The 26,470-nt window shown below is 40.6% G+C and overlaps 1 protein-coding gene across 1 annotated transcript in view; it reads right to left on the bottom strand.

Annotated features, from left to right (window-relative positions):
• Nucleotides 1–24,003, bottom strand: part of LOC128745264 (glutamate receptor-interacting protein 2) — a 67,838-nt gene extending 43,835 nt beyond the window's left edge. Inside the window, exon 1 of the mRNA XM_053842292.1 lies at nucleotides 23,688–24,003. Coding sequence (XP_053698267.1) covers nucleotides 23,688–24,003 — 316 coding nt within the window. The remainder of the gene's footprint in view (nucleotides 1–23,687) is intronic.
• Between the last annotated feature and the right edge of the window lie 2,467 nt (nucleotides 24,004–26,470).

Here is a 26,470-nt window from a genome sequence, read left to right as displayed (position 1 = left end):
CTGCCCAAGAAGGGAAGCCCTCCGAAAAGGGGGTGGCCGGGGCTGTAAAGCCGAGAAAGGCCCAAAGAAAGGGTGATGCTCTGGAAGTAAAGCAGACAGTTAAATTGTCATACGCTGACCTACTGCGTAAGGTGCAGGAGGACTCTATGCTGCAGGAGCTTACGTGCAATGTGGTAAAGATCCGCCGCACTCATGCGGGACAAGAAGGACCCGACGTTCCAGAGCTCGAAGTTGTAAGGGACTTGTAAAGAAGTCTCGGGGCGAGGCATTATCGCAGACCCCCATCGTGTCCCTCGCGGTAACGGTAATTGTGTGACGGATAAGGGTCGGATGCCAGAGGTTGCTGTCATGGGCAGATACCCCATCGAAGCGGCAGTATCGACCGACCAAGAAGGGTACGTGCAAGGTTGATTTGCTCTTTTTCGCTCAGCCAAACAGAATTCGAAAAAGTGATTTATAGGACAAGTGTAGAGTTACTCATGATCTACAATATTATTGAAGAAAGTATAGTTTAATCTTTTGTATTTATAGCAAGAGTGCTCTTTTGGCTACCAGCGGGGTATCAGCCCTATAGCGCCATAAATATAAAAGCTAAAACTATACTTTCTTCAACAAAATTGTATATTATAATCAATTCTACAATTGACCTATGCATCACTGTTTCCAATTTTGTTTGACTGGGACGCTGTAGTCAAAAAAGCAAAAATAAAGTAAAAAGAGCAAATCAAACCTGGGTACGTGATTGCTGTAGTCGATGGTTTCTACATCTGCAGTTGCTACGCTCCGCCTAGGTGGACTCCCGAGCAGTTTGTCCGGATGCTAGTTATGCTCACCTACAAGCTCACGTGTCGAGTGGCGTAGCAGGAATACTACCCCTAGGAGGGGCAAAGCTCACTGGAAGCTTTGTTTAAGCTGGATGTAAGTCTGGAAACGTGGGTTCTGTCAGTATCCTTTGCAGCGGGGTACAACAATCGAGCATCGATACCACCTTTTGCAGCCCAACGTTGTTAGTCCTAACACGAGCATGTGACCATACCTAACGCCGGGCAGCCAACGTACCGCAGGAAACTTGCTCACAAAAGTTGAAAATCATCGTGGAAGGGTTATTTCCGCAACACGATTCAGTAATGTGGCCTCCGACCCCCACGGTCAAGCGAATGATTTCCTCCTCCGGTCACGAATGAGGAGCTCATTGGGGTTGCTAGGGGTTTAAAAACGAAGAAAGCACTCGGTCCTGACGGGATTCCGAACGAGGTACTGAAAGCGGTGAACCAAGCACACCTAAATATGTTTAGAGAGATGCTTCAGAAGATGCTTCCTAGAAGTTCTGACTGGCAAGGACGCAGAACAACTGGCTTTTGCAAGGCCGTCCTTGTGTACGAAATGTGCCGCGCAACTGTTTTCTTCGTAGTTTTAATCCCATTCCGGTTGAACAGAAATTAGGACCACTGCCATCTCATTGCATTAGTCTTAGTTTTAATCATTTAAAGTCATTTAATTTGACTGCAATAAATTATGCCGATTTTGTGCACTGTCTACCTTTTCATTACCCAACCTCCATTGGGACAACAGGAGAAATTTGGAAGAAGCGGGAAATAAAAATAGCAAGGCATTTCATGATGCTTGAAAGCAAGAAAAAATCAATGCTGTTTGCGTTGAGGAAGGAACAACCAGACATTTTACGCTACTACAAGCAACACATTTTGGTGGATCATGGGAGCCGCCGATCAAAGAAGTAAGCTTTCGCTAGCTTGGTCCATCGAGTCGAGCCTGTCCCCTACATAGACTGCATATGCCATATGAACACGATTCGGTTGGATGTCTAGTTACTACAAGTAAACTCGGATTAATATGGATCGATCTGGTGGATGTAGTTGGGCAGATCAGCCAAATGGCATTAGCTGAATATCTGTTAGATTACCATGGCTGTATTCATTTGTACTGTACATTGGATGAAAATGGCAAAAAATGATCAAAACGAATTTGAAGCGCCTTGTAGACGGAGTAACAAGCGACAAACTGCCTGTCGTATATTCGTTCGGTTTGTGTCTTTATGACAAGTCGTGCCATGTTTATTCTTGCACATGAAGCTGCAAGATGATGGTCACAAATCGCTCAGAACTCGATCACAATGCATACAATTGAAATAATTCGTGAAAAGTTCTGATAATTTTGTGAAATCTCGTACCTAATCGTTTTAAATTCGTTTTTTAATTCCGGGAAATACAATTCAAAAAATTTTGCAGAATTTTATAGAAATATTATAAGTTAAGTTTACCGAAATTGTACGGAACTATTTAAAATCGCGCATAGACCTAAAATAAACCCATATTAAATTGATGGACCAGGGTGAAATAATAAATAAATTTAAAAATATTTTTTTATAATATATACGTATTTAGTACAGTCCTCACAGAATTGATCATCTGTACGCACATACTTTGTTTCATATACACTCAAGTACTTTTTTTACACGGTTTGCTTTTTGGAATATTGAGAACGGGGCTATTTAGGGACCATTCATTTATTTCTCAATACGTTTGGGAGAGGCCCGACATTCGTCACGTATTTTGTAAATGGTCTCTAAATTGCACCGTTCTTGAGTAATCGAAAAAAAAAACGGTTTAAAAAAAGACTCGAGTGTAGTTTATATTTCAATACCTACCAACATCATATGTTCATCAAACCACCGGCTGGTGATTGAATTAGTTAATTCATGTGAAGAGCACCTTATAAATCCGTCATCAACGGCTGTCTTCTCGACAAAACAAAACAAAACAACGGTCTCTGCCGTTGAGCGTTGAGCGAATTAAACTTTGACGAAAGCAGCAATGCCACAGCAATAGAGGCGCCTGTAGTCTGCTCAGCCGAGGCCACAATAGTATGCAGTAGCGAATCATCATTTCATCGCCAACATATAGCCATGGCTACGCATATATGGAAATTTGCCAAATATGGTAAATATAAAATAGCGGACCACGACGACTCGACGAACGGTCGTCACCACGCTTTGCTGGCAGTCGATAAACGTCAGTCGGTTTATTATTATGGTTCATTACTGTCTGCATCCGGGAGAGGGGAAAAATAACTGACAATGCGGTGAAATTATGCTGCCTATGTTTATTACAATCAGCTGCCAGAATGGAATGGAAACGCTTGGTGATTGATTGATTGATTGATGAAACTTGGAGGAGCCCCCAAATTATTATTCTTTTTCGCTATAAAGCACGAAAATTTATCTAGGTAAACTTAAACCATAAATCTGATTACCTTTGTAAGTGGAAAAATAACGAAGAATGGAACGGCGAAACTGAATGAAATGTACAACCGTAAAAAGTTGGACCCATAATGAGATAAGGAAATGTTCAGTAGTTCTCTGTGGAACAGAGGCAAAGAGTTGTGCTGCTGCATAAACAACAACTTCAGCTAGACGTCACTGTCTGATTGAGAAGGTTTTATCTCTCCAGGATGTATGCTGGCAAGAGGAATCCAAATGAGCCGGAATATCAAAATAATGATTCTGCTAAGATGAATATGATTTATGCGCCGATTGATTGCTTGTTTTTTCTGACAGTCAGAGATAGTTGTATGATTGTCGTTGTATCGGAGATGTTGGTAGATGAAGAACAAAAAATAGTTTCTAGAGGCCCCGCTCTGATTCATCGCCACAAAGAGCACAAGCCAAGTGTGACTGAAAGTGTCTTATTTAAATCGCATTTTAGAATCGTGTCTGACAGTGTTATTGTTTTAATGTTGTTATTATTTCCATTCCAAACGAAAACACATTTCTTCTACTGCCTCCAATCGGTCTGTCTGCATAATTTTCCTTTTGTTTATTCTCTACGATACTATGTCTGTGTATACGGTCGACCGTGACTCGGTCGGGAGACTTCTCCATTTGGTCTATGGAGCAGTGCAACAGCATAAGGATGTACACTCAGCTTCACTCTTTTATTACGTACCACTGTTAAGTGATTTAATGGGAGACAAATGTTTCCTCCCCTTTGCGGTGTGTCTTCGTCTGGGTTTTTGTGGCGATCGGGACAGAATTAGAGATACAAACACAGACTGCGACTGTTCATTAGAGTGTTCCATTGTTTTCTCCGTCAACTTTAAACTTTGAGTGGAACTATGCCAATGAACGCCCGTTAGATCGAACGTTTGGTGGACTCTGTCCACAAAAAGTTGAGCAAATCGACATTTTCGGAACTCCGAATACAGGAATAAACTTTAACACGGGTTAGGTTCAATATGGGAAAACTTTTCAATCCTAAATGTAACTGACTTTCGGTAGACTCCAATTTATATTCAGATAAAATGTTCATAGTCCTGGCTCCAATTAAAGGCAACGAAGCATCAATGGCGTGTACATGCTTTACCTTATGTAGGGTATGTTGCTGCTTCGTCGTAATTGCCTTTTCCCGTCCTATCCAACACAAATAATTGAAAATATCAGCATTTTTATGACACACAATGCAAAACTAGTTATTCCCTAATATTTTAGGTTGTTGTCTATCATACGCGATCAACCAAAGTGAGCTGAGATCTATTTATATGCTTTTTATCATTAACCCTTCATAAGGCCGTGGCAATTATTTTACCACCAACGAAAAATGTTTGTTTTGCGTCTATAATGACATCAATATAATTATAGAAGCAAAATAAAAATTTTTTGTTGGTGGCAATATAGTTGCCACTGCCTTATAAAGGGTTAAAGAAGTCCTACCAGCCAAATTTTCTATGTTCGTCTACGTTCTTGCGACGAAGAAGAAAATGTCGACTAATCGTTTTAATTTCCGTCATTCATACATGAAAATAACTCACGAAAGGCATTGTCGTTATTCTACAGCCAGGAAAACTTGCCTGACCTGCAGAAATTTTGCCGAATAACTTTTGTCATGCCGTCCTACACAAATACATGCGCGTTAGCTTCGTAAGCATTGTTATGATTTTTAGTTCGGACGATGAAAAATTTTGATGGATGGATTTTAAAACGGTACGACGAGTTTACGGAATAAAGTCAGTTGCGTAATTTCAATAATATGCTTTAATAATCGCTTTTCAGTGATTTCAAAGTTCACGGATCGGAAGGTAAGTGTGTTTTAGTCAAATCAGCACAAGAACTTTTGGAATATTAATTAAATCCATGCAACAAATGATGAAAATTAAAATGACTTTATTTACTACGACGGGAATTAGAAATAAACCCTATAAGGTTTGTTTTAGTACATAATTATTAGCGAATGATGTCCTGTTTCATTGATGTTCAAACACGCGTCGTTGATTTCCTTGATTTTAAAAGCAGTCGGAGATAGACGGGAAAAGTAAAGCCAATACAGTTTTACGAACAGAATTTTTACTTTGGGCTACGAAACTACTATTTTGCGTAAAAAACAGCTAAAATTGGCGCAATAATGGAGAGAAAATAATGCAAAAATAACACAATAATATAACAACCGTCAATTGCTGGTATCACAAGCTAGCCAATAATTAAAAAAAACTTTTGTTGAAATGCATTTAAGTCGCCGTAATAATCGAAAAAAAGGGACACTGAAGAGAGTTCTTAATGTTACTTAGATGCTTTTGAAAAAACTACGCAAAAAATGATATAAAAATATACAATTATGATACAAAAATGACTCAAAAACAAAACAAAATAATACTAGAATTGCACAAAATGACATAAAACTAACAAAAAGATGATAAAACCAATGACGAGCTGACAAAATCCTTTAACAACCATCGTCCTACATATTTTGCTTGTACACTAGCACCCTCTGTTATGTATGTTTCGGAGTACTTATATTTAAAGGGTTTTATACTGGATGATTTTTAGATTTGTACGGTTTTATACTGAAAATTTGACGCAACACTCGAATCCTGCGGTGTGGTCATATTGCAAAACATATAAACTGACGCAAAAATATTGCAAAAATAACTCCGCCTGCAAATGACGCATCTCTGTAGAGGCATGTTCGAACGAACCTAAAGGTACTGAGAACCAGAGCAGAGGGTCAAAAGCCCCTAAAATGAGTATGGCTTTACTAGCTGTTATCCGTAGCTATTACGTAAAGACCTGAATGGAGAAGCCCCAAATCCAAGGTGTTTCGCGACCTGTGCCGAGGGATGAATGGTGGAGGGGGTTCTATAAATACTCAGCCGCAGCAACGGAGCCTGTGGAGTATCAGGGCGCCCTGAACAATAATTTGCCCTTGTTGCACAAAGCCGGTCACTGATGCAGTGAACCATTTCTTACCGAGCAGCCTCTCTCTGCCGGAAAACAAAGAAACGAAGGTGGAGGAGATGAACATAGGGGAGGAACATGACCTGAACGATGGGCTAGCAGTAGTTCAGTCCTGTTCCTCCCCTTTTTTTTCCACGCAGACTCGTTGTGAGTCGACAGACGAGGATGTGGCTCTAACTCTCCATTCACAGGTCCAGATTCCCTCTGCCGAATCTCTGACCGTGTGCTGAAGGGTGAGCTGAAACAATGGGAGAGCCGAACAGGCATGGCCAATTGGATGGCCATACAATCGCTCAATCAAAAAAAAAATCAAACGCCGAGTATTAAGGTTACTTAAAAGTTGCTGAGTCTCAATAAGAGAGATCTCAGCACGCTTACCGGCCTTGCGACAGGCCATTGTCCGAGTAAATATCATCTTCGGAATCTCGGTTTCGTACAAGATGATATTTATCGCCTATGTAATGCCGAGAGCGAAGCCTCGGAGCACTTGCTCTGCAATAGTGGACCACTAATAGGACGCAGACTACAGTATCTCAGAAAGGGCTTACTAGAGCCTAGGAAGACCTAGTTTTCGTCGCCAATTGGGGTAACAAGGTTCATAAACTCCCTGATTGACACCTCTCTCTCGCTCCAGCTACCAGCCAATCACTTCCTCAATAAGTGATTGGATTCTAATTAATTCAAACATCATTAACTAGGGCTTAGTAATAACCTGTTGATAATAGTGTGAATAAATAAACAAAGGTGAATAAATAAGTGATAAAGCACTGCGAGTAAAATTCGGATCCAGTGTTTCATCGGTGTTCACTAATAAGTCCGGCGTTCTTCAAGGTAGCAACATAGGGCCTTTGCTTTTCTTGTTGTTCTCGATGTATCTGCAAATTATAGTACGCTGACGACCTGAAATAGTTTGCTGCAATAAAAAATATAGACAACTGCCGCCGCTTGCAAGAATTGCTCGATTTGTTTGGTGAATGGGACAAACTGAACTGGCTCATTGTGAGCATTTCCAAATATACAAGGTGGTCAGTTTGTACCGCATTAAAAACTCCGTCTGCTTCAGCTACACCATTAATAATATTGCGTTACGCAAAGTGGACCGAGTTAGTGACCTTGGCGACTTACCGGACACAAAACTTACGTTTAACTTACATCGTGAACTAATTATTTCAAAAGCATCTCGCCACCTTGGGTTCATCTTTGAGATTGAACGAAATTTAAGGATCCGTACTGTCTAACCCCACTGTATTGCGCCTTAGTTCGCCCTCTGTTCGAGAATTGTAGTTTGATGTGGTTCCCTAATCATCTAATTTGGAACATACAACTTGAACAAAGGAGCTTCATCCAACTTGCTTTGCGACATCTACCATCCCAAGTAACAATTTGGATTTTATTACACTCTTATGATGGTATATGAGGCCAAAATTGGTCATGAAAACCGCCATAAGAGTACAATAAAACTCACAATGTTGCTTGGGATGGCACCATCCGGATAACCGGCCTCCTAACACTGATACATTTACCTGAACTTTATACATTGTAATCTAGGATATGATGAACATATAATGCTTGAACCGTAATGGAAATAGTAGACACCATTGAAAATTCTACTTTCGTAATGTACTGTAACCAGTGCTCGAAAAAATTGACAGCCCTGCATGCATGAAGGCGAATATAAAACGCATTCAACGCATACAGTTTTACCCCGGATAGTATTCTCTTATCTGTCAGCTCATGGACATGACTACTGCACTGCTGGCAGTGTTTTTCTTTCTCATCCTTCAAAACCCTTCATTCATTAATTGCAGTACTGAATGATTGCTCGACTAGCCTGGCAGTCAATTTTCTTGCTCTTGACTGATATTTTAGATTTCAAAGTTTAGTTCAAACTGCTTGATTTTTTAAAACCAATCAAAACCTGAATGAAGAAAACTTCGAAGCAATGTTTACGTTTATTGTAATTTCGTTTGCCGTTGAAATTTCGTTTGCCTAAAATTTTACCGCAAATAAATACTTTCCCTGTTTTATTCAATCAAGCTAGCCCGGGTTTCAGTGACAGTTCAGATCCGGTACGCGTTAACAGTTCGATGCACAAAACAAATCATTCAATTTTCAATAGCAATAACCACAGAGAACAGACATTCATCTTAATTTCGCAACATGTGTAAAAGCTCAGCCGCCATTTTAAAAGTATGTGGTAATGCTCCTGCTACGTGGCGCTCACATCACTAAGAGGATTGATTTTGATTTTCAATTTCTGTCAATGCATATCAAAATATTCACGTTTTCACCAAGGCGTCGCTGCAGCAACTAGCGTGTTGTTTATGCAATTTATCCAACCAAAAATAAAAGTAAACAACATTTATCTAAAATAGTAGTTCTTGAGCTATTCCTTTTTAATCATTCCGTAAAATTATGTTTCCGTAAATAAAGCAAGTTTTTTTTTGCATTTTGGTTCAAAGTGATTCTGTGTAGCTTTCCGCACCCGTTCGTCTATATACGGAAGTCTTCATAGAGGTAAGGTTTTATGGAAGTCGAGCAAAGTTGAAAAGGCTGCTGCAGGTTCCGCCACGATGGTGTAAGACGGTACGAATGGTGTCTTCAATTGTTGAAAAACTCTAAACATGACACCTATTTACCGGTAATTACCAAAAAAAATAAAATCTTGAACCGTTTGGTTTCTATTCTTGATTGTTAGCCAGGTTCAATAAATAACATAAACAAAGTTATAGTCGTTGCTACAGTAACTTACGTCAGAGTAGCCAGTATTCCGAATATGCAGAATATAACAAGACAATACATTAAATTTGGCAACGAGGGTATCGAACAACTGGTGCACCTCAAGAGAGATGTCGCTAGTGTCTTATCGAAAAGTTTACACACCATTTGCATGATATTTTATATGAGCATAAATGTCTGTTCTCTGTGTTAATATGGCGTAGTGTAAAACCCGTGTTACCCCGATTAAGTGTGCAAAATAACTAATGAAATTGTATAATCCAAGCAGCATGGATTATTTGCAGAGATTCAAAAAAAGATTTTAAAAAAAGAAACCAATTTCTCACAACCAGTTTTTGTCAAATATACAGTTGGCTGAGCTCAAAACAGCTATAACATCGGAGCAATCGTCGAGGAAGTGTATCGAACGAAGCTCCCTTGGAACAAGCGGATTTAGAACCCAAAAAAGAGAAGAATTTCCGCTTGAAATTCACAATTTAACGATGACAGAAGGCAGAGCTCACCAAATCAAGGGCTCTTGCTAGAACAATCACCGACTCGGGGAAATTCTAATTATGGAATGAAAATTTATGTATCTTGCCTAGCGTCGCCAGCTTCTGGATTGAAGTGTACATCATCGTTTCTGTTTTCAGCTTGTGACAGCATGGAAGATGGTGATGTTGAGCGCTACGGTTCAAACCAGCAGACTCAAGATTTAAGATGCGACACGATGCAGAAAATACATTCATTGCTGGATCGATGGGTTGAGGTTAATGACATGTTTACGGTGTCCACTTTGTAAAAAAAAAATCATAAACAAATGTTGCCAGATGCTTACTGTGGTCAATCCTGAACCGTTTGTAGAAAATTTAAGTAGATTTAGAAACTCCATATTAAACCAGTAACTCTGTCTGTTTTATAAACCAAACAACGCTATCAATAAAAATAAATTTCATCATCTCCCACAATTTCCCACCATAAACGAAGTAGGTACGCTCGCCTTTGTGATGCTAATCGTTTCTTAGCTGCCCCGCAGCGTAATTTGTTTTGATGTTTACTAACACACCGTGTATTCATACAATAAGAGTGCGTCAATAAGTCAATAAACAACAAACAGTTCAGTATTGTTCAATAAAGTTTCCTAGACAGCTGGAGATAAGCTCATAATTATAGTGCTCGAATAGCTTGTTTCTATTGATTTCAGACATATTTGTTGTTCTTGCTGCTCTGAATCAACAGTGCTTGATATGAACTCCGGACAGGTTGTCCAGCATAAGTCAATCTTTTTGCAAGCGATTTTACCTCATGTAATGTAGATTGATAATATGTAATGAAGTTTGTTTTTTTCTGCTTACAAAGATCGATCATCTTACTTGAAATTTTCCAGATTTTTTTAAATTTTTTTTATTAGAGTGGTTTTAACTCAGAAAAGATTTAATTCATAAACGTCCCACCAACATAATTAGACAGATTTAAGAGCTTGCACGACCAATCATAAAACCCGCTGTGAGGTCCCGCGATATGGCGGCACGTAATCCACTGGAACACAGTTGCCGTTCAGTTCTGTGTTCTGTGTTTGCCGAAGTATATCCCATTTACAGCAGTTCAGCCGTTGCGTTGCCACTACGGAGGACGCGGCATCATTTGCATGCTCGTCCGTTGCAATGCAACTATGCAGGCAAATGCAGTTTCTGCGGGATTAATCACGAATCAACAACAAGCAACAGAAAATCATACAGAAATAAGATGCATTTTTTTCGGCGCGCTGTTTTTGCTGATAAACTCACGTGTTGGTACGACTTATGATAGCTCACACAAGAGGAAAGTAGCGTTAGACGGACTAAATGTGAGGCATGGTAGATATGGCATTGTCATTCTCACGCCGAGGATCCGCGTTCAAATCCCAACCACGCAGAAGTCACGAATGACCCAAGCTATTTAAGTGACTATAATCAAAACAAAATAAAAGTCAATTTTTGGCGATTTATTATCTTTTAGTCACGGAAATATGGAGTAAATATTTTTGTTTATTTATTTGAAGTTGGCAGTTGAACTGTATAGATGAGCTATCATCTTGGTAGTCAGCTTTGTTTTTTATTAGATTATAGTCACTTTAACAGCTTGGGTCATTCGTGACGTTTGCGTGGTTGGGATTTGAACCCGGGCCCTACCACTACGCCGGAACTGACCCCTGGTAACCAGGTTTTCAGAGATATTAAGTATGTAATTTGTATGGAATCTTATTTTATATTACACTGAAAAAAAAATCAGGAAGCTCGACAACGCTGGAAGGTGCTGACAAAAGCCGTTGACGAGCTGGCGCGAATTCGGTCAATTAATTATACAATTCTCTAGATTTATCCCAGAATACCCACACTCAAAATATTCTGCACATAACTAATAGTAAATTTCCATATGAAATCCCATATGATTATCATGTGCCGCATATAAACACAATCGTTCCAGAAATACACATAAAAATTATACGCAAATGAGTAGTATGTGCAATATACGTATAATTTTTATGTATATAAAAATTATACGAAAATAAATAGTAGGGGTTATTTCTAATTCCCGTCGTAGTAAGCAAAGCCATTCTAATTTTCATCATGTGTTGGATGGATTTAATGAATACTCCAAAAGTTCTTGTGCTGATTTGACTAAAACACACTTACCTTCCGATTCGTGAACTTTGAAATCACTGAAATCGATTATTAAAGCATATAAGTGAAATTACGCAACTGACTTTATTTCTTAAATTCGTCGTACCGTTTAAAAATCCGTCCATCAAAATTTTTCATCGTCTGAACTCAAAATCACGACAATGTTTACGAAGCTAACGCGCATGTATTTGTGCAAGACGGCATGACAAATGTTATTCTGCAAAATTTCTGCAGGTCAGGCAAGTTTTCCTGGCTGTAGAATAACGACAATGCCTTGCGTGAGTTATTTTCATTTATGAATGACGAAAATTAAAACGATTAGCCGACATTTTCTTCTTCGTCGCACGGAAAACCGTAGGAAATTTGGCTGGTAGGACTCCTTTAATGATAAAAAGCATTAAAATAGATCTCAGCTCACTTTGATTGATTGCGTATGATAGACAACAAACTAAAATATTAGGGAAAACTAGTTTTGCATTGTGTGTCATAAAAATGCTGATATTTTTAATAATTTGTGTTGGATAGGACGGGAATAGGTAATTACAACGAAGCAACATACCCTATGTGCAAATTTTTCGCATGCACATAAATGATAACTGTTTGGCACATAAAGATCATTTACAGGGCACATTGCAAAAATCTATATGAGGGACACATAGAAACTATACCAAAAGTGCAACGAACATCATAACTTTTCAGTTTACAAAAAATATATTTTAACCGCAGCACTATATATTTTACCCCGCCATTCCCGGCGGGGGGTTCATTAAAGCTGCAAGCTCACGTATACAGTTTGTAGTTTCCCTTAAGCAAAAACCAAACGAAAAAGATGACTGATGCCTATGCTTAGTGCGTTTCGCTTTCAAGCAGGTTCCGATTTCACAAAATAAATGCAGAATCCCGGTGTCGGCGGCGGCGGCGGCTAGATCATAGGACTGAAACGAAAAGGTCTTGATTTCGTCCGACCTAAATTAGATCTCTTGGAAAAGTGTCGCTGTTTCACCGTCGTCGTTGTCGTCGTAGCCGCTTTCATCGCATGCTATAAAAACGTTTTCATTAGCAACGGTGGTATACAGTCTAGAAGAACCGTACGTAGGGTTTTAGCGTGCTATGTAGTTAAGACGAACGGACCGATCTTGGCAGCCTTTGAAAAGTTGCAACCAATTTACTCCTCCGAAGAGCGACGCCATTATTGATTGCGTGAAACTAATTCGGTGTTTGGTGCGATGCGCCCACAGAGGGCAGTTAGCGATCGTGCCACGGAATAATAGTTTTAATTAGATTAGAGCGTTAGCTGATTTATGTCTTACTTGCTCTTTGATTCTGTTTATTATTATTCGGCTTAATGTGACATAATTTCCTTCACGCTCGCGCGATCTCCCACAACTGACGGTTGATTGGTCGCACGGACGATGATGATTGGCAGAAGGCAAAAGCCAAAAGGAGAGGACTATGTTTATTTTTACCGAGAAAAAAAGTGTCGCCATCATATCAGCAGACGGGAAAAGTCATTTTTGTGTGAGGGCGTCCTAATGAGACAAATGATTCACTACGAACAGGGAACATAATATCGATTGATGGAGGTGGAAATGATGGCTCAACTGTTCTCGCAGGGGATGTTGTTACAGTAGGATTTCGAATTTGGCAAATGCGTGTCGCCTATGTTGCCAAAATCGAGACTTTTTTTATATGAAAAAATGAATGTAAATGCGTTAGAAAATGACTAAATGTTATTAATCAACGATAGCAACCTTTTTATGTTCACAAAATCTGCCAAGCGCTATCCGTGTGGTGCAAGTAACTTTTTGGCGACCTGCGGTAAGACGTAGTACTACGGCAATAAAAATATTATTGTTCGAAACATTCTACAACCGCAAACTTTTTTTCATGAACACACTTAGGGCAATGTTTTTTCGTCATTTAAAGTATGAATGTGGAAACTGACTGATATTTAAGCATATTTTTGGAAGTAAAATATCTTTTGTTGCCAAAAACGGATACTTTTGTTGCCAAAATCGAACCATGCCAAATTCGAAAACCCACGGTATAATATTTTGCTTTCAACCGTACGCAAGGGTATTTTCAGCCAGTTCCAAATTCAGCTTACATTCCTTTTCATTTGTTGCGCTTTCCTAAATAAATACCTATCTACTGTTTTTTGATTCTGATTTACACAAACCGGTGCACAGGGGTCCAAAAGGGAGAAAAATAAAAAGATAACTTTTTGGTGTTGTGAAACACATACATAGTTTCTTCAGGAAAAATGCAGAAAATATGAAGGCAACTAAATTTGCTGAACAAATGACATTTCTACCTCTATCGGGTGCGTAGGTATACTGCATTTACTTTGAAAACTTTTTAAAAATTGTTTTTTTTTTCACATTTAGCTCTTGTTGGTGGCATGTTACAAGAGCACATTGTTCTAGGTAATTACCAAGGCGCTGAAAACACGCTAGTCCAAGATTTTTAGTTTATCTTATTCTTGATTTGCCACATTAAACATTTACTCTTTCCGAAAAGGCAAAATAAAACTTAAATAAGCGATAATTTTGTAAGGAAAGGCGCTAAAGATATGCGGTCTTCTGCAAAAACGTGTGTTTTTAGTTCTTAGATAACTGCGTAGAACAATGAATTCTTGTAAAATGTAACCAACAAAAGCTAAGTCTGAAAAACAAATTTTTAGAGAGCTTCCTAAGCAAATGTTATATAGCTCTGCAAGTGATAGAGACAGGAATGACAGAAATTTGCTGAATAAGCAAATTTATTTGTTTTTAAATTTTCTACAACTTTACCGAAGAAACCCTACGAAGATTTCCGAACACAAAAAAGTAATTTTTTATCATAGTAACCCATGACTATTTCTTTTTTTTTGTATGCCAGAAGGGCATTGAATTAAAAGGCCACTGCGACAGTCTTAACGATCGTCTTTTGTGGCAGGCCCCGATTGCTGTACACAGTTTACGGACCGCTCATACCCATTGATGGAGTTGAGCGGAATAGTTGAAATCCTGTGCCCCAATTCGGTACTACATGGTTTATAAACAAATGACCGTTTTGGGATTTAGGCTCCATACCTGATATGGAGTAAGAAGAAAACTTCCTAAGAAGTTGTGCCTTGATAGTGCAAGAGCTCCGCAATAGCAAAGCAGATGCGCTGAACTTTCAGGTTCAGAGTTACAAAAGCGGCAGGTGTCGGATGATACCTTGCCGATATTCTTTAAATGATAAAGAGCGGGGCTGTGTCCTGTTAGGAGTCCCGTGATCGTGCGTAGTTCACTACGAGTTAAATGGAGTAGTTTTTTTTTAGCTACTGCAGGGTTAGGGTAGATAAACTGGTAGGTAAACTGAGATAAAATGTCATCAATTCGCCTTTTACGGCGGATGTGGAGGTGCCCAGAAACGGCTCAAGACCAATAAATTGCTGAGCTGATCCTTGTCTTGCCAGGTTGTCAGCAAATACATTGCCCTCGATTCCGCAGTAACCGGGCACCCAAAGTAATAAAACTTTGTTTTGGCGGGAGAGTTCCCTCAATGCTGTGCTGCACTCCCAAACTAATTTGGACACGCATTTGGCGGACTTGAGTGCCAGTAGTGCTGCTTGGCTGTCCGTGAAGATACCGATTTTCGCATGCCTGTACTTTCGTTTCAAGAATATTGTTGCACAGATGTATATCGCATATACTTCTGCTTGGAAAACGGTGGGCCACTTTCCTAATGAGATAGTTTCCCTGATGCCGGGTCCGTAGACTCCGGAGCCTGTGCAGGCCCCCATTTTTGAACCATCTGTAAAAAAACAGATAGTTCCAGATGGAAGATCTGGCCCTCCATTATTCCACATTGAGCGATCTGTTTCAATCACCTCATATGGAACGTCCATATTGGGCCTGGCTTCCATGCAGTCAGAGACTGAAGTTACTAAGGGTGTCAGATTGAATTCTCGAAGTATGCGAAGATTACCGATTTGGTCACCTTCGAGTATGGTTTTACTCCTTTGCAACCGTAGTACGCCGAGCTCTGCTTCCTTCTTCACATGAAGATGCAAAGGCATTAAGCATAGCATTGCCTCCATGGCTGCAGTAGGTGTTGTACGCATGGCACTGGTAACTGTAAGACAGGCCAGGCGCTGAACTTTGTTTAGTTTGGCTTGGGCTGTCACCTCATTCATTTGGCCACCATACGACTGCAGCATAGGTTATCCTAGGCCATGCAATAGTAGTATATGACCAGAAGGCTAGTTGAGGTTTCAATCCCCAGGTTTTGCCAAACAGTGACCTGCATGCCCAGATAGCCGAAGTTGCTTTCTTAACATCATAATCTAGGTGGGCAGCCCAGTTCAGTTTTTTATCGAGAATTATTCCGAGGTGTTTGACTTCATTACTGAAGCCCAGTCTGACACCATTCAGTATAGGGGGAGTAATGGTATGTTTCCTTCGCCTAGTGAATGGTATAACGACTGTTTTGGTGGGATTTACATTAAGTCCCTCTTGTGAGCACCATAACATGGTGGTGTTATACTGCGTCAAACTTTCCTCTGACGATAAGTACAACGTCGTCGGCGTAAGCAATGGTCTCATAACCAAGCTGTGATAGCTTGTGAAGGAGTGCGTCGGCCACCAGTGGCCAGAGCAGGGGGGAGAGAACTTCTCCCTGTGGACATCCTTTGATCACCGAAATCGTGACCGACGTATCTCACAATGACGCTGTAATTTGTCTGCTCGAGAGCATTGCTTGAATCCAGCTCATTGTAGTGTGGTCGATTCTCTTTTGACAGAGAGCCGTATTAATTGACGCGAAGGACGTGTTATCGAAGGCGCCTTCAATATCAAGAAAAGCACAAAGTGCCGTCTCTTGATATTTGAGCGAGTTCTTAATTAACGTCACTAAGCAGTGCAGTGCGGTTTCCGTAGATTTACCGTGTTGGTATGCATGTTGATTTACATGTAACGGAGAGTTTTTTAAAAACTCATTGCGCATATAGTTATCCGTGATTTTCTCCATCAGCTTAAGAAGCGTTGAAGTCAGACTTATCGGTCTGAAAGCCTTAGGCATGGTTTTGTCTTTTTTGCCAGCCTTAGGTATGAACACCACCCTTACTTTCCGCCAATTCTCTGGTATATATCCCAAAGTGAAACTGGCTCGAAAGAGGTTGATGAGCTCGGACATTATAACACCGTCCGTTTTTTTGTAAGAAAATGGGTAGAATGCCATCCGGACCTGGAGAATTCATTGGTTCAAAAGAGCTGAGTGCCCAATTGATCGAAGCCTCCGTAAACAATCGGCTTGCAAGTAGAAGCGAATCATTTGGTACATTGTGTAATGACCCATTCCACTGTTGCCCGCCTATTTTTTGTCCAGTGGTCACTGTCGAACCAGGGAAGCGCGTGCTCATCAGAACTTCCAGAGTTTCCCTGGTGGTAACAGTGAGACTACCATCCTCTTTTTTCAATTGCCCTAGACCATTGCAATGGTCCTTGGACATCGCTTTCTGCAGACGCGTAGCCTCTGGCAGAGTTTGAATGCTTTCGCAAAATCTAACTTGTGATTTCCTTTTGGCTTTGCGTAGTTCAGCGTTGTATTTGGTGAGGGAAGCTCTGTAGTCTTCCCAGTTAGACGTGATTTTGGCCCTGTTGAACAGACGCCTTGCCTTCCGACGGAGATTGCTAAGCGTCTCATTCCACCATTTCCATTCTGCCATTCCATTCCACCGTTCTCAACCCATGACTAAGTTTTGGCGCTTATGGGTGGCATTCATTCGAACAAAAGTGCTGAAGACACGAAATGCTACAATGAGAGCAAAACACGATAGGAGAAAAGTTTCAATTGTCGCCCTTTTGGACCGCTGTACGACGATTGGAGGATTCAGCGCACACCAGCTGACCAATGAAATGGGCCTAAGACTCATCAACTTTGCCGCCTCCAAGAACATGGCCGTACGTAGAGTGCTTTATAGCTCGCTAAAAGAAAGAGTTACTGTATTTAACACAGTTACTTGTTTTAATTTGTTCTACAACTTTTCTGAAGACACTACTTTTTTTGACGTACCTGAAAAAAAACAATTTTTATCATTCTAATACGTGGATTTCCTGGGCACACCACAAGTGTAGAAATATGCGCGCTCTATAATATTTAGAAACTTCGCTTCCGTCTTCCGAGCTTCTAACTGTGATGCTGAAATTGCGGCTGCGCATGTTCCAGCCAATTTGGTGGATTTGGGTCTGATCCAGTATAAAAACGTTTTAACCGTCACTAAAAAGCTGAGGCGTTTGTTCTCTGCGGGACCTGATGGGATTCAAGCTGTAGTTTTGAGTCGTTGCATAGCCGCGTTGGCAAATCCTTTATGCTCCATATTCAATAATTCATTCGTATAAGGAAAATTTCCTGAAATTTGGAAGGAGTCGCTTATGTTTCCAGTATTTAAATCAGGTGATCGTCTTAACATGATCAATTATCGAGGAATCAGTAGCCTTTCTGCATCTTCTATCTAAACTGTTTGAGATAATTGTGAGTGGCGTAGTACTGTCCCACACTAAGAACTATATTTCAACGGTACTGCACGGTTTCATGCCTAGCAGATCTGTTTGCACTTGTTTGCTAGAGTTTACATCGATGTGTGTCTCGCATATGGAGGACAAGAAGCAAGTTGATGTTATCTATACTAACGACTTGCAAGCAGCATTCTATCGAATTGACTGACCATGCAATACTATTATGGAAACTGTCTCGATGTGGTGCCTCCCAACAGATGATTGAATGGCTGAACTCTGACCTCAGTGGCAGGGTGCTTCGTGAAACTGGGAAGCAGTGCGTCATCGGTGTTTACCAATAAGTCTGGAGTCCCTCAAGGAAAAAAGCCATGGGTCCCTCAAGGAAGCAACATAGAACCTCTGCTTTTCTTGCTATTCTTTAACTATGTTGCGTTGCTGCTAAGAACTGGCTGCAAATTAGTCTACGCCGATGACCTGAAGCTGTCCCTTGCTTTGACAGGAAATATAAACGACTGCAGTAGCTTGCAAGATTTGCTTGATTTATTCACAGACTAGTGTAAGCTGAACTGGCTCATTGTAAGCATAGCCAAATGTGAAGATATGAGTTTTCATCGCATCAAAAACCCGATCACCTTTGGTTACACTATCGATGATATTTAGATAAGCAGAGTGGACCGAGTTAGTGACCTTGTCGACTTGCTGGACACCAAACTGACGTTTAATCTACATCGTGAATTAATTATCTCCAAAGCATCTCGATAACTTGGTTTCATCCTTAAAATTGGTTGGAACTTTAAGAATCCACACTGTCTCAATTCATTGTACTGCGCCCTAGTTTAGAATTTTCCGACTAGCTTTGCGACACTTGCCCTGGGAAATCCTGATAGTTTACCTACTCACGTAGATGGGTGCCATTTACTTGACTTGGACACCCTTGAACACCGACGCAAGATACAACAAGCAATATTCGTGTCTAAAACTATCAATGGCGAAATTGACTCCCCAAACTTGCTTTCCATGAATAATTCTCGCCCATCACAGCGGCCGATGTGATCAAGTGGACTAGTTCAAATGCAGTTTCATCGGACTGCGTTCGGTTATAGCGAACCGATAATTGAATATATCAGGACCTTTTCAAATGTGGAGCAACTATTTGACTTTAGTGTACCGTCACACTTATTCGCACAGAGATTGCGTAGAGAATTTAGGATAAGATTTGTAGACAATGTAGACACTTTTATGGTCAGACGAACTATTCTCAATAAATAAATAAACAAATAAATAAATAAATAAAGAAGGAAAGAACTCCAAACACACCACTCTTGAAAAATTAAAAAAAATTAAAAAATTACGCATTTTTTACACATAATGATCGCGTTTTTGTGATTCGGAACCAATGTGCAGTGTAACGAAAATGTAACACACTCTTCCATCGATTCTGGGGAAGGCTACGTTTGACGTATCAACTTAAACCCTAAGAAATAAAGAAGGATCGGAAAAAATCTAATCGAGCTGTTTGCTGATTGCTGAAAGCTTAAATGTTACATATCATAAAATAACAACCGCATAAACATAACAGATCGTGGCTGACTTTCAGACAGCCAAAACCACTTTGCTCTCGAAGGCGGAGGCGAAATCGGTGAAAGCGATAGCGCCAATGATAGTATTGTTGGATTCAAATCCAGTACCAATACTAATATCTGAACTTAAAAACTGCATACTATCCTAGTTTAAAAATTTGTCTTTAAATTTTTGTAAACATGACAAAATTTGAACTATCAAAAAAGGAAGGAGTCGAACAGGAGGTAACTCTTGCACGACCTACTAATTTATCCTTATAAGGAGGACTAGAAAGAATTGAAGATTTCAAAAAGATATTTAAATATTGAACATTGAATCCCTTGTATGTCAAACACATTAATTGTCAATCAAATAGCTGGCGACAGAAGTACGTTGAATATGTAACGTATGCATTAAAAAAAATGGACTTTTTTCGGATGGTGATTAAAAAAAACTAAGACAGCTAATTGAGTTTGATAAATTTACCATGGAAGGTAAACGTCGGCAAACCCGCCCAACGTCCCCCAGCTGCGTCCCATCGAGAATTTCTGGGCAAACCTGCAGCGTAAGATCTACTCCAACAATTTCGTCGCGAAAATTGAGGAGGAATTTATAAATAAAACGAAGAAAGAACTCAAAAACATGCCTACACGCATGTTTTCGTCCGCCATGACGACTGTTCCCGTTAGCTGCCGGAAGGTCGCTCGCAAAGGCGAAGAATATTTTTGCAAGTAGGCTAATATAATTATCTTCCATGAGAAATTTATTAAACTCAACAAACGTCTTAGTTTCTTTTTATCGCCATCCGAAAAAAGTCAATTTTTTAATGCATACGTTTTATTTGCAAAAAAGACCGAGTAACTTGAAAAAGTTTTTAAGAGCAGAGGCGGCGTTACAGGAGGGTTGTTGATATTATATCGATATTTGATATAATCGATTTTCCGCCTTTAAAATATCGATAATTGAGGCCGATATTGAGCTGACCGATATTATCAGTATTTTGATATTTGCGGCCTATATCGATCACGACCCAGGTAACCAATAAGGATTTCCAATGCAATTTAAAAGCAAGCCAATAAGCATTTAAGTTGCCTTAAATGCTATTTAAATGCTATTTTGGCAAAATATGCGGCTACTTTACTGCTAGCTCTCTTATAATGCTGACAATGCTTATTTGCAGCTAGTTACCGACAAGAAAAATTTAAATAGAAGTGTGGATGCCAATTTACAACAGCTATGCAGTCAAAAGGCTGATAAACAGCAACCTGCAGTATAAACTCCAGGGATACTAATAAACGATTGGTTTACTGCTTATACTAATGCTTATTGGTTACCTGGGGATATTGTCCTTACAGTTTGTGACAAAACGCGCTGCACAATGTTTTGGACGCTTGATATCGTCGCAGGCAAAAACGGCTGTGAGTGAGATAAACGAATATATCTTGTTTCGCTAGCAAATAAGCTGTCGGTTTACTTGACAAAATAAATAAAATTTGTACTAGCAACGATTTCGTCCGCGACGGTTATAATTCTTCGCGTTCGAAAGGGTGTGAAATTCACAATATTTTCATTTTTATGGGGATCTCCAATAACTGTACACAGTTGTACTTGCGAGTTTTTTTTTTGTGAATATCACAGTCTTGCTGATATTTTTCACCCGGTTTTTGACCTATCCGTCAGTCTGTTCGAGGGGATCAATGTGGCGCATGCAGAGCTTAATGTTATTAAATATTAGGTGCTGCATGCAGAGCTAAATGTTACGTGATAGAAGTGCAATTTCACGTTAACGGGTTTTGATGCCTTTAGCACAAAGAAAACGTGCGCTGAATGCATCAAGATCATAAAAGTAAAACCACACTATTTCGAGCGATTACGCAGTTTTGAAAAATCGGGGTTTTTGCGATATCGATATGGATATCGATATCCGGCATAAATATCGATGTCAATATCGAGATCCGTTCAAATATCGATATTACTGATATCGATATTTTTTTTAGAATGTCAACAACCCTAGTTACAGCGCGCGAGGCCCTGTGCAGATTAAGTAGTGAGGCCCTTATTTGTATGTCAAAAGGGCATTGGGTCGAAAGGCTACTGTGACTGTCTTAATGTTTGTCTTTTGAGGCGGGCTTCGATTGCTATACACATTTTTCGGACTGCTCATACCCATTGATGAAGTTGAGCTAGATAGTTGTTATCCTGTGGCGCGATTCGGTACTACATGGTTAATGAAAACAATGACTTTTTGGGATTTCGGTTCTATTCTCGGTATTGAGTAAAAAGGAAATTTCCAAAGAAGTTATGCCTAGATAAAGCAAGAGCCCTCCAATTGCAGAGCAGATGCACTGTACTTTCAAATGCAGGTTTACAAAAGCGGAAGGTGTCGGTATCATTCCATATTGTTTAAATGATAAAGAGGAGGACTGTGTCCATTTAGGAGTCCCCTGATTGTGCGTAGCTCACTGTTTAACTGTTTAGCGATGTATCTCCCAATGAGGCTGTGATTTCGCTACTTGAAAGCATTGCTAGAATCAAGCTTATTATAAGTCGATTCCGTTTTGAAAGAGAGCCGTAAAATCTGAAGCGAATAACACGTTATCGAAAGCGCCATCAATATCACGAAAAACCAAAAGTGCCGTTTCTTGATGCGATTTCTAAATTAACGACACAAGGCAGAGCAATGCAGTTTCCTTAGATTTGCCGTGTTGATATGCATGCTGATTTCCATGCAACGACTCATTGCGGATATAGTTATCCACGGTTTCCTCTATCAAATTGAGAAGCGGTGATGTCAAACTTATTGGTATTAAGGCCTTTTGCGTGGTTTTCTCTTGTTTATCGACCTTAAGTATGCCTTTAAGTATCTGGCTGCTTTCCGCTAATTCTCCAGGATATGTCCCAAAGTGAAATTGGCTCGAAAAATGTTGATAAGCTCGGACATTACAATGCTGTTTATTTTCTGTAAGGAAACCGGCAGAATACTACCCGGATCTGGAGATTTTATTGGTTAAAAAGAGCTAAGTGCCCATTTGAACGAATCCTCCGTAAACAATCGGCGTGTAAGCAGAGCGGAATCGTTTGTCACATTGTGTAACGACACATTTCAAAGCAACGAGGCCTAATTTATTCGATTTTTTCTTAACACTTAACACTCTACATTTCAATAAAAGAGGAAAGAAAACAATAAAAATTATGCAAATTTTTCTGAACATCCAATTGTGCTGTATGCATAATTTTTAAAATTTGTCTCTAGTCATCACCAAGCGCGAGGCTCCGTTCCACCGCACAGGTTTGCCGGCTCTGTTCAAGAGAATAGGTGTTTATATATATTTTCCATCCAACTTTTGTTACGTCTCAGCAATCTTACCATAAAAAGCAGAATTTATATTTTCCCGATGAACTATGAACAAAACTGAAGAAATAATTGTAATTCTTATGGCGCCAAAAAAATAATTCAATTATGGTGCAACGATCCTTACTGTAATTATGCTCCATTGCTGCATAGAGCAGCACGAAAAGCAAAGCTGAAATTTACTGGTTCAGTAGGTTTTTATTTACTGGGACAGTAAGACAGCAAATTTATAATGCATTCTTTAGAAACGAACCTTTTCAACCGTATCGCCAAGGGGGAACGACATTGATCACGGAGCGACCCATCAAAAATAACATTTCATTGAAACCTTTTAGGCCAATTCTAATACATTTAGGTCTGTAGCACACATTGCAGAGGAATTTGTTCCTATAACTCGTACAAGCAACTAACAATTACTTTTTGTTTCACGAAACATAACGCGGCAATCAATGCGAAATGTTCTACACTGTTCAGATGTATTACTTTATCGCTATGCCATGTCGCACCAAGCCGTTTCTCTGTTAGCGCACCTTCCCTGCTGGCCGGACTGCCGGCAACAGCTAGCACATGTTCCGACGAGCGGACCGACCGAAAAGCCACCCCAAGATGATAAACGAGCCCAAAGTAGAAACAAAAAGCCTGCAAAGTAGTGCCAAGTTACTCACCCGACATCATGCTGCCAGTAGTATTTCCTCCTGACTGCATTAGGCCGGCAGCCGACGGCGTCCCGGCCGTCGTCGTTACCGAAACCGACGTCCCATTTCCAACAGCAGCCCCAGCGGCCGCCGCAGGGTTGATGAACGACGTCTCAACGCTATTATCCTCGAAACTGTTGTTGCTGCTGCCGCTGTTGTGGCCATTGAAATTGCAGCTTTTCGATAGTGCACTGCCGACACCCTTTCCGCCACCACTGCCACTGCCGGATGGAACACAGCTCGTTCCACCGCCGGAGGAACTTTTCTTCGATTTCCACAGTTTCATAGTTCTTCTCGTTTTCTTATGCTTCTTCTACACTATGTTTTGGCACACTACCGTGGGAAAAATTTCTCTTTTCTGCAGCAGGGTTAGTACAAATATCACTTTTTTACTCTCTGCCTTTAGGTTCTACGCGGAACAGCACCCATATTCTTGTCGCCAGTTGAAAAATCAATTCGTCGCCATTCAAAACACTGAAATATAAAAATTCACTTTTTTTCTGTTATTGCTCCTTTCCATTCACACTGATTCGCAATTACCAGGCAAAATAGCGCTCGTAAAACCAACACACATCTTCCGCCCGATGGTGTCGACAAATCACTGACTGTTTGTTATGAGTTTCCGCCTACACACTGTTTGCCCTCACGGGACGGGACCGCATACTACACAGACTACACCGCGGCCACACCGTTTACCGTCATACCCCACGTGGGTCCACTGACCGCTAGCGTACTACTACTGTTGGAATAATAGAAACCGGCGCCAACGTCACTATGAGCAACTATGAATGAAACTCACTCATATTTTCGGTGCTCTGTTTGACGCGTCTGATAATCAACTCCCATTAGGCCCCGCGGAAAATTGCTCCGCAAAGTGATTCTTATACGCACCGACTTGTCTGAACGCTCACCGACGAATTCAACACGGTTTTCGACCATCTTCGAAACTTCTTCCAAGTTATCTTTTTCTCTTAGATCTCTCTCCTGTCGTTCCGTGATGATTTCAAATAATTTTCCAAGCACCGAAAATCTATTTTTAGGACCCTTCCCGATAGAAGAAAAATTACTATGTGCTGTTTCCATCGACGTCCCCCAGCACAACTAGCGGCCCCGTCCCACTTGGATAGAACCGACGCAAAATATAAGCTCCGACCAGCATAGGATAGCAACATAAACAGATACGACAATTATGAATGTTGTCTCAATTAAAAATAAAACCAGATACGAAACATCACATAATCATTTACATAACATTTTCCATCGATCTATCCACAGCGTCATAAGTGATACCCTAACCTCACATAATAAACCACTAATCCGCACCGCTTTACATCGGCAAGTTGGATTTCGTGTTGCTTCGTAGGTAGGATACATTTGTTTATTCTTTGAAGTTTTATTTGAACGTTAATTAACTCCTCTAGTTTATCCGGCTCTCTAACTAACGTGAATGGAAAACTCTGCTGCACGGGCACACATTCGGTACACTCAACTCTACTTTTCACGTACCATAATAGACCTTTTGATGATTGCGAAATGGGCGATGCATTATTCCGTAGGTACAGGTTTTGTTTAAACTACATCATTAGTAAACCTCCGAAGTTTAACCTTTAATGACTATTTGACGGACTTCGCGCCAACTCGTCTATCATGGGGCTTGCAGTACCCCCTCTGAATGTGCGTGAAGCATGGGCGTAGCGACGGGGGGAGGAGAAAATTTGTTATACACTTTCAAGCTTGTAATTTCACAGCCAGCTGTTGTTTAAACTTACTTACTTACTTATATGTCCATGTCCGCCGGTCCGGCAGAACAAAGGGATGAAATCAGAGATCTCCACTGCTGACGGTTATCCGCCATGGCTTTTACCTGTCGCCAGGACAGGTTCTCGTCTACAGCCCGGATGTCATTGGCTAGGCTGCGTCGCCATGAGCCTCTGGTTTTGTCTCTTCTACGCTGTCCTTGTGGATTCCAGTCGAGTGCTTCTCTGCAAACCTCGTTCGCTCCTTTCCTCAAGGTGTGTCCGATCCACTTCCACCTACGTTCACGAATTTCGGTGGCTATCGGCCGTTGATGACACCGACGATGGAGTTCTTCATTGGATATCCAGTTATCAGGCCACCTTGTTTAAAGCACAGGAAAATGTACCGGCTGATTGTACGATCCCCGTCGGCGTCGTGAACTTAGAGCCGGGGTGGTTCGTGCTGTTTTAAGCTCCATTTAATTGGATCTTGGGTTACTCGTCGGTCGCCCATTTTCCAGGCATCTCGGAAGTCGCAGTTTTTTACTTAAAAAATAAAAAATGTTGCTTTAGACCTGGACGAGCCATCTCGCACGTTGAATTGCTCTGTGCCGGTGTCGGTGGGGTTGTTGTATAGAACCGTTTTCCTTACGACGTGACTGATTCACTGTAGTTTACCGACTTTCGCCAAATGTAGGTTGGTAATCTTCCCAAACAGTATATGTTGCCCTTGATTCATGCACCCCTGCTACTCTTCGTTTTCAGCTTGTACTTCGTCAAATGTCTGCAAAGGCGCGTATGTCCTCCGTGAGCATGGCCTATCGGTCTGATAGGGGATTGTACATTGTCAGGTTCGTAAGGTGGCTTATGTCTAATAATCGTTGCGTTCGGCGAAGACCAAAGTAGGCCCGTTGCCCTGCTTGAATATGCCGCTGGATCTGCTTATTTGTGTTGTTGTCCGCGGCTACCAGCGATCCCACATCTCATCTAACACTTCTGGTTCGTCGCCGTCAACGA

Source organism: Sabethes cyaneus, chromosome 1, assembly GCF_943734655.1.
Source record: "Sabethes cyaneus chromosome 1, idSabCyanKW18_F2, whole genome shotgun sequence".
Classification (NCBI taxonomy): domain Eukaryota; kingdom Metazoa; phylum Arthropoda; class Insecta; order Diptera; family Culicidae; genus Sabethes; species Sabethes cyaneus.
Note: the sequence above shows the minus strand (reverse complement) of the source record. Positions and strands in the feature narration are given on the sequence as shown.